Source organism: Monopterus albus, unplaced genomic scaffold, assembly GCF_001952655.1.
Source record: "Monopterus albus unplaced genomic scaffold, M_albus_1.0 scaffold52.1, whole genome shotgun sequence".
In the NCBI taxonomy this organism is placed as follows: Eukaryota; Metazoa; Chordata; class Actinopteri; order Synbranchiformes; family Synbranchidae; genus Monopterus; species Monopterus albus.
Genome location: NW_018127932.1, coordinates 2,655,351 through 2,665,240, shown reverse-complemented (window position 1 = coordinate 2,665,240; position 9,890 = coordinate 2,655,351). Strand labels below are relative to the sequence as shown.

The 9,890-nt window shown below is 41.8% G+C and overlaps 1 protein-coding gene across 1 annotated transcript in view; it reads right to left on the bottom strand.

Annotated features, from left to right (window-relative positions):
• The window catches only part of LOC109961064 (calcineurin subunit B type 1), a 32,695-nt gene that overhangs the window by 6,940 nt on the left and 15,865 nt on the right, over positions 1 to 9,890 (bottom strand). Inside the window, exons 3-5 of the mRNA XM_020601622.1 lie at positions 4,322 to 4,498; positions 1,955 to 2,014; positions 1,196 to 1,380 (exon numbers count right to left, since the gene is read on the bottom strand). Of these exons, the coding sequence (XP_020457278.1) occupies positions 1,196 to 1,380; positions 1,955 to 2,014; positions 4,322 to 4,498 (422 nt within the window). The remainder of the gene's footprint in view (positions 1 to 1,195; positions 1,381 to 1,954; positions 2,015 to 4,321; positions 4,499 to 9,890) is intronic.

Genomic DNA, 9,890 nt, shown 5'->3' with positions numbered 1-9,890 from the left:
GAGCCGGGGTCTGTCGAAGGTTTCTTCCGTTAAAGGGAGTTTTTCCTCCCCCTGTCGCCAAGTGCTTGCTCAAGGGGGATTTGTTGGGTTTTCCCTATGTAATAATATTGATAACAGTAAGGTCTAGACCTTACTTTGTAAAGTGTCCTGAGATGACTTTTGTTGTGATTTGGCGCTATACAAATAAAATTTGATTTGATTTGATTTGATTTGATTTGGAAACATCTCCAGGATAAACTAATATAACCATGCCTTAATCTAAACTACATCAAACTACCATGACAATCAAGCTAATAAACTACATATGGATCTCTCCTCCTTCTCTCAGTCGTATATCAGTGACATCCTGCAGACTCTTCCCTTTTAAAAGTCTCTGAACTCAGCTCTCAACAGTGACTGAGCATTTTCTGTTGAAGTTAATGAGTGTGGATCATTTGTCTTGGAGTCCAGCAGTTTGGTTTGGTGGTTGTAGCGATTTCTAAATAATGTTTGATTTACTTAATTAAGGCCTGGCTGGGTAGTGAGTCCACTTCAATAATGGGGGACTTTCCAGCAGAAATACCTTCCTAGTTGTGCCAGTTTTTCCTCCCCAGTGTTGCAAGGATGCTCTCACTGCAGTAATACAGTGAGCTGCTCCTTGTTTGCCACTGCAGGCTGAAAACTGATATTTTGAGAGAAATTCATTATCCTTCACCCCTCCACACTCAGATATGCTCTGCTGGTTTTAATATGCTCATTTTCAAGACACAAACCTCTACCTCTGTGCGTTCATATCTCGCTTCTCTCCCCTCTCACATGATCATTGTGAGAATAATGCCAAGGCAATACGCGCTCCTGACCATTTCTTTCTCACTATAAATATAAAATGATTTCACAGTTGTCAGATAGGTTTCAGCTGCTGGCTGTAGTGTGGAACAAATGCAGTGATAATTTGTTTCTTGGGTCAGTACTCCTGTAGTATAATAGAGCCAAAGTGCCAACTCAGTGCTTTTTGTGCTGCATCTTGTGCACTGTAGCAACAACTCACCAGCCTGTATTTACACCACATTTCAAAGAAGGCACGAAAGTGAAAGCTGGTTCTGCAGAGCTGTTTTCCTAGGGCTTTCTGCCCCTTTGACATTTGCCTTCACCACAGCAGGCTGCATCAGCAGAAATGTCACTGACCCCAAAATACCCCAAGAGAGCTTCGACTTACTGCACAGAACTCTTCAAAGGATATCCTGCCATCTCCGTCCTTGTCTGCATTAATAATGGTCTTGTCCACGATCTGCTGGAGCTGTGTGTCCTTCAGGTTGTTGCCTACCATCATCTTCAGCACCTGGAAGAGTTCACCATTGGAGATGTAGCCATCCTTGTCCATGTCATAGATCCTGAATGCAACTGTGGTGTGAGAGAGGGGAGGAACAGAGTAGATGAGTTACACAGCAACACCTACGGCGCATCAGCTTGTCTTTGATTCACCTCTGCATCAAGTCTTTCACCTTTAGCTGTTCTGTAGCTTTGTCCCTGCTGACCACTGTATACTACTGAGCAAACCAAAACAATATCAAACACACTCCTGTCTGGTTTCAATATGGGCTGCTCAATTTCGAGTGGTCGACAAGATTCAAGCATGATTTTAGAGACAGGACATCCCCAGAAACTGGTGGGGTGACATTTCCACATAAATAATATGGCTAGAAGAATAATCAGCAAATCTTTTTTTATTTTGCTAGGTCTTAGCATGTGAGACAAAGACTTGTCAACATTTGCATCTTTCCTCAGGGGGGAGTTTTTTTGTTGCTGCAGCAGAGCGAGGTGAGACATACAGAACAGAGGAGACTCAGGAGACAATGTCCCAGCAGATTTAACTCCCAATGCAGCAAGACAAGCATGAGTTTGATAGGAAGTCTTGAACCAGCAGGGTGACCTCTGGCCACATGTGGTTTTAATGATCAGCAGCAGCTTTACTTACACCGAAGCTTCTGTTCCTTGTCCCCCTTGACACTGAACTGTGAGACTCCCTCGATGAACTCTGGCAGAGCAGAAGAGAACAACAATCAGTGCTCATGAGACTTTTAACACAGTTGAAACTTAAGTGTGAAAGATATCAACATCTTAATGGTACGGCATGTCTTCTTTGTGATGTTTATTGATAATGGCAAGTCAATAGCAAAGACAGAGGTGGGGGAATACACTTCACATCAGTAAGTAGCACAATACATTACCTGACAGTGAGTCGAAAACTTATGTGTGACAAAACTATACATATTCTCTGATTTCCATGTGGGAAAGCACATCAACTGTAAAGAAGAACTGAGACACACGGGAAATGCTGGGTGACCCTAGGCAAGGAAAGCCCCTAGATACTGTGATATTATTATTTTTAATCATGTATTGAACTTCAAATATTTCTAAAAACTCAGAACAGTAGGTCTGTTTTGTAACACACATCTTAAAGGAGGTGGGGGTAATCCCCCATCATGTATTCAGTGCACAAAGTGGGTTGTCTTTACTGCTCAGTTACTGTGTATTTGTGTGTTGACACAGACACTCCTATTAAAATCAACTCTATTACAGAAAATGAGCTTCAAAATCACACTTGCATTTAAAATTATTCAACCCCCACTGCAAATTAGGTGTACTGGCAAAATTTACAAGCTTTCAGCTGTTTACAATGAAGAAATCAAAGAAGAACAACTCAACACAACTAATGTAATTATGACCGTCTGTATTGGTGTTAATGCAGGACTACATTCTTGAAGCGATCGACCCTAGTTTTGTCCTGTTTAGCACATACATCAGAATGATTTCATTGCTGATTTACTGACTGGTGCAATATGAATACCCATATTGACAAAACCGGTTTTGTGGCATATTTCCTCTTAGATGCTGCCGTTCTTTGGGAGAGTTCCTCTTGCTGAAAACCAGGCTTCTAGTAGACAGTAATTCCTGCTTGTCAGCTTTAGAGCTTCCAACATGATTGGTGTATTGCACAACCTTCCTTCCACAATTTAGATAGGTTTCTCCTTGTGATAGTGGCTTCAGAGGAAACTGGACACGGCTTTTGTAACATTCACTAAAAAGGTTTGGGGTGACCTCAGTTTTTCCATATTTTGACATTTAAGCAGTTCGGGTCCAGTGAATAACTTTTAATGGTACAAAGCTAAGAAGTAAACTACCACAGGTAAAACAAACTAACTAAAAATGTATGTACATTTCAGGGATCAGTAGGTTAACCTTCATCTTTTCTGCAGCAGTGGAGCTAAATGAAGCCTGTAACACTGATGCAAATGATTCCTATGGGTGTCCCAACTTGTGCTGACTGTACAAAGGCAGTGTTGGAAAAGACTGTGTAACGGCACCCTCTGAAGCATCATTTGGAAAACAGCCATAAACAGAGGAAGTCAGAGCTTTACAGGGCTGCATCCTTTAGCAGGGTAAAGAGCAAAAAACACCTCCAGACTGTGCAGGAGGAGGACAGGACAGGACAGTCGGCTTCAGATGATGGAACAGCAGCACAGTGTCCAGATTTTCCAGGTGAAGAGTGAGAGCAATTCAAACTATAAGCGCAACACATCTGTGGGAAAGTCTGCAACAGAGCCGTCTGTCCCAGCTATGTTTGATTCAGCTGTAGAAACAATGACATGTCTGTTCAGCTGCTGGATTATACTAGTAACTGGAAAAATGGAGGTGACCCCAAACCTTTGAATGGTGGTGTATATACACGATAGTCAGAGCCATATTTCCCACACTTTATTTTCAGGCAAGTAGAGAAATATTTCAATGCAAGACAATGGATTTGTGTGACACCTTTCTTTTCCGTTGTTCATACAATAATTAACTGACCTGCTGAGTTCCTGTTGCACAGATCCACTGCACACAAGGTCAATTTTAAGCTTACATCTATGGTGGGCTCTGTATCTGAAGCAGCTGTTCTTTTTCAGGGATGTACCATGTTTGGAAGGAGATACAAATACCAACACCATACAGCAGAGTCATTCCGCATTAGTTGGCTGACTGATTTTAAAAATGATGGGTGAAAAATTACATATGCCTTATTTTAGTCAGATAAACAGGTCAAGTGAACTTATTCTGTGTGAACTGGATGAAGTCACAGCATCTACATAAACCACAAACTGTGAAAATCTGGCCAATTTGAGAAAGACCTTCTGACATTTGATAATGTTGTGGTCAAATCTACAATAACTTGAACCAATACCATAACAGCAGTGCTGGGGTTCATTTTAAAAACTTCACCAACTACAGTAAAACAGAGTAGAATACATTTGTCAAATCCAGTGCGGTTTAGTTCCCCACATCAGCTGAATTCATTGCATACCTTTAAAGTCCACCTCTCCGTTCCCGTCCGTGTCAAATATGTCGATAACCCTCTGCACCAGCGGATTCTGTTGCAGCTCAGGCAGCGACATGAACTCCTCCACGCTGAGTGAGCCCGAGTTATCTAGGTCAAGTTTCTTAAACCTCTTCCCTAGCCTCTTAATCTCATCAGCATCGACTGGACAAAGAGAAAAAGAAAGAGAAGGGAGAAGATCTGGTTGAGACATTGTAGACATTCAGCTGACATTCTTATCCAATGCCAGGGTCATCAAAATTACAACACTGATGGAGGAAAAAAAAATAAAAAGTGCAGGGGTCAGATGCATGGTGCAAGGACAGCTCTCCAAATTCAGGGTAGCCTTATATGGATCAACACTGGGACATAAAAAAACAAAGATCACTTAAATCAGTCAGAAGTGATAGGTTAGCACTTCATTGTTCACCTGTAGCATCCAAGATCTTAGATAAAGACCCACAGACACAGAGACAGGACGTTTTTATGCACACTGGCATCTTTATGAACTGAACTCATACATTTTTGTAGCCACCACTAGCTTACCACTTTGTAGCCGCAACTAGGTCAAGGACACCACTTCAGGCCTGCACAGTCCTGAGCTAACCTCCCCAGTAACCACTGTACATTTTGTTCTGCTTTTCTACAGAGAGACCTGAAAAAAGGTGCAACAACCGAAAAAGCTCCAGTTGCTAGTTTGCAACAACACACAGACAAGTCTGGTACTTCTCTGACAATACTGCTGCGAACCTAAACAAAGGAAAGGTAGATAGAAATGAGGAGAAAAGACAGGGAGGAGAAGAGGAATGAGGAGAAACGGAGACAAATACACAGATCTAACTTTTGCAGACTTACGGCCTTTGTTGTCTACAGGTGTATTTTTACCAGAAGGGCCCTGCATCTTTTGTTCCCCTGCCATCTCAAACAGCATCAGCTCCTCGGGTGGTACACTATACAATGGCAAGGAGTAATCCAGAAGCAGCATCAAAGCCAGTTGTTGATTACAATATAAGCTCATTCACACATAGTCATGTGATCCCACTGGCCAACCACAAACTATTACCTTGCCTCCTTTAACCTGGGGTCCCAAGTAACACAAGCTAACTATTAATCTTACCAAGAACTGTAGCTAACAGAGCAAAGAAGGTAAACACAGAAGTGTGACAAATTTATGAGGCCAAGAGTTCAGTTCATTCCAGTTCTGGTCAGGTTTCCTGACCTCCACCACAAATGAAAGGTTGAGTTATGGTGTAAACTGCAATGGTACAGGTTCACATCATATCCCATTTATTATACAGTGAAGAACAAAACCTCCTGTCACTAAACACACACACACACACACACACGACATGCTAGAATTTTTGCAAGCCCCAATATCTTCCGCATGTCCACACAGATGGCAAACGCAACATTACAGCATGACAAACATGTTAATGACTACAAGTTGAAGCAACAGGATGATTATTATATGATGCAAGGGGGTGGGGTGGGTTTGGTTTCACCATTCGGATATGCTGTGCTACATCAGCTCGACGACTAATGGAGTGTGGTGGAGGAGTAGAGGAGGAAGAGAAAATGCTGGAAAGCACACAACCACAGTAGCAGACTGGTTACAAGTGAAGTTATACTGCTCTCCACTCACAGCTGAAGAGCAGTACAACATGCAACATCTATATTATCATGAATATTCACTAAAATGCATCTAGACCAACTGTACATTTATCGTCTGACACATAAAACTGTTGTGATGTCATGTTCCTCTACCAGATATCTTGTGTGTTGTTGTTCTTGTGATACCCAGTAGTAAAGCAGACAGGACGTCACTTGATAACCAGCTTCATTTGCTTAATGGTGTTACACAACCATCTGAAGACATCTAGCAGTAAAGATATAATTACGCTGGATGGTATAAACCGTTGGTCAAAACACAACAAGACATCTGAAGAGGTTTATGCTATCAGAAACAGCAGTCAATGTTTTTGTTAAACCAGATGATTAACTGATTTATAGAGAAATAATCAGTAATGACAACAGTTGGTAATTGCTACCCTAGTAGAATCAAATTATACAGTAAGAGCACATCAGAATAAGCATGAACCTCAGCCACTGGTAAACCGTGTCTGTGTACTATGAAGACACACACTGAATCATATTTGTGATGCAAAAGCAAAAGCCACTGTGGCCTGTAAAGGAATAAACCTGTGCATCAATAAGACCAAAAGCCCCTCCAAACACAACCAACTATTTTATACTGCATCTCATTTCCACCATTTTTCCCCCACATATAAACTTGATTCATTTCCAGTGAGGGGTCCCTGGTTTACTGTCTTGTTTTTATGTTCGTGACAGCTCCTGATCCAATGAATCTGCACACTATCTGATGTGTCACAGGTATCTGTGTCCACTAGTTATCAGAGACGAACACGCGGCTGTCCTGTGACACAAAACACTTCCTTATCAACAGCCTCCCATTTCCTGTTCACAGCAGATGACACCAGCTTGGAACATAACGGTTTCCCCAGTGTGACGGGTATCGGTGCGACACCATACTGGGTTTAGAGCCGTCAATCAAAGACACATTTATTCAATCAGGACGGCATGTGGCACAGCTACATGGGTCTTTTTGTTTAAGTGTGGGTATAGGTGTGTGTGTGATTTAGGGTTCACATGCACATTCTGCAAATGGTTGCAAAACCAATGGGAGAGCAGCGTCCCTTTTGTTTACCAATGACTTGATTATTAAAATGCACTTGTCAGTAAATAACAGGATGGCATTTTTAGGATTGTGTAATGAGAAGAGAGGGGATAATTCATATACTTATTCTGTAAGTAGAAGTCTCCAAACTGTTCACATGAATTGTTCAAAAAGGGCTCCTTGTCACCGTTCAAGTTCCTTTTGTTGCTACACAGTCGGGTCAGTGGGATAAGCTGGAGTACAGATGAAAAATCACTCTGACATTTACAACACATAACCTTCGGTACAGTCACTGAGCAGGGAACATGTGACCACTGTGCCGAGATCCCTTCTTGCTGTCTGGAGCTGCCAAGTGAGTAGGTACATGTATTATTCATGCTAGCAAGGACAACAGCTTTCTCATAGTCTGAGGCCCCTTCCCGGTCTCAAACCAACAAGTCCTGTGTCTGCCAGAATCACAGATAGACGTGGTGCACAGCTGAGCCAAATGAAACCCGTGATCATGCCGAAAAATACAGAACTATACAACACCAGTGCGACTTTCCCAACCCAAGGCTCCTTCTGAAAACGGTTATGGTCAAGAGGTAGAGCCCCGATCACAACTGGAGGTTTATGAATACAAAGAAAACACCCGATAACCTAATAAGACAGTCTGCTGTAAACAAGCTATGGTTCTCTTAGCTTGTGATTTGAGCTTCTCAAACAACACGGATCATCAGCTTTATAATCACTGGTCGCCATCCTCCTTTACAGAAGTTAAAACATTAATGTGGTGTGATAACAAGTACTGAAAATGGTCTGACAAATGCATTCCCTATGAGCCTCAGTTTGCTTACAAGAATCCAAAAAAAAAAAAAAAAAAAAAGAACAAAGCGTCACTGTATTTAGAAGACAGCTGTGTTCCAGAAATGACTAAGCCTTTTAGAAAAGTGCTGAGCACAAGTGAAAGCAAGGGAGGAAAGGCAAGAGATTGCTTTATTCCAACAACACCTGTACATACAGTTACAAGCAGGAGGGGACATTGCTGTTGCATAAATAGTGACTGAGCTGAAATGAAATCCTTAATAATGTCAAGTTCCTGCCAGGTTCAGCACGTTTCTGTACATCTTGTTTCCACATAAAAAAAATGAATGCTGTGGATTGAGCTGATGTTCTATAATAGGTGGGATAAAACCTGCAACATGGACCCTGTTCCCATGATCACTAGCCTCCTCCATGACCTTTGCTTGCAGAGGAGGAGGAGACGGACATGATTTTCACCCAGCATGCCTTACGCTGCTTACATAGCCTGTATTTTTTGAGCCTTTGGCAGCACAGACAGCTGCGATGATGTGGGCGATGCTGCAAGCTGACACTTAAATGCACACCTCCCATCTAGTTAGAACACTGCAAAGGTACAGAAGAGCTGCAGGTGTTATGTGGTGGAGTTTGTCAGATCACCTTCCAACCTGTAATCACATTTTGTATGTTTTTTTTTTTTAAATAACCAATATGGCCTTGAGTGCACAATGATTTAGCAAATCATTTTTACACTCTACAGATAATAGTGCCTTGATTTAATAATATGACAAGCTTTTCTTTATATTTATTTGGTATAAAGCAAAATAATGCACCCAGTGATACCTTTTTCATTTAATAGAAAATTTTCTCCAGTGAAAGAGATGGATTTCTGAGAGGGCTGCGCAGTCACACTGCTATACTGATGAGCAGCTCTGAGGGAGACCCAATGTAACTGAGAGATGATTATGATAATCTCATTTACTCTACCGAAGAGCGCAACAAACACACACACTTCCAAAGACAATTCATGCACCCTCAACTGTGTTACTAGGCAACCGGACTAGCCCCCCCCCCCCACACACACACACACACACACACACAATCAGAGACAAAAGGAGGAATGTTTAAACAACTGTTCACCGGGTGTATGCATAAAAACTCATAGGGAGATGTCAACAGCCTTGAGTCCTGAGAAGAGGCAAGTCACACTGTCACACACATGCATGAATTAACACTCAAAAAAAAGAAAAAAATCTTGCAATGGTTGGCCAAATGGCTCTCCTTCTGGTCTATTGACCATAGCTCATCTTATATGTTCTCCTTTACTGTCTCTGCTGTGTCAAATACTGAACTTAAAGTTCCTGAAGTGAACACAGACCATCTGGAAATGACACCAGCACAGATTGCTGTTCATGTGCAGCTGACAAAACTATCAAAGTTCTGATTCTGGCTGAACAAAATCAAAAGCTGAAAAAACCTTAGAAAAAAAATCAACTGGACTTAGATTTCTAGATTAAAGATGTTTCACCTCTCATCCAAGGGGCTTCATCAGTTCTGACTGGTCTTGAGCCGGAGATATTTATCCCCCTCGGTGGTGTTTCAGTCCTTTGAAGGCCAACAGTGTCCCATAACAACTGAGTTGTTGCAGCCCAGTATCGGTGAGAGTCGTTACCTGTCTTTGAATCCTCCCCTGTGCACCGACGTCTATTGTGCTGGTGGGCATACCCAAAGAAATGTGTCTATTCATACCATAGCAACAGCACACCTGTCAAGTTTATATTTCTCCCTATGCTAAAGCAATATGCACATAGATGGAGAGATGCCCACTTTTAGTCAAGTCAAGTCAGGATTTTTATTTGCCATTTATCCATAAACAGACAGTCTAGGCATATAGGAATTCTTGTGCAGCTCTCCTTTGGAGTCAGATGAGGAGTCAAAAGCCAGAAAGAACACTTAGTCTTAAAATAAAAAGTTACATAAAGGCAACAAAGCATTAAAACCACAATACACAAAAATAGGGTAATAGTATTTTCCCCAGTGAACTTCAAACATTGCACTTAGTAATTCACATGGTGGAGTTGG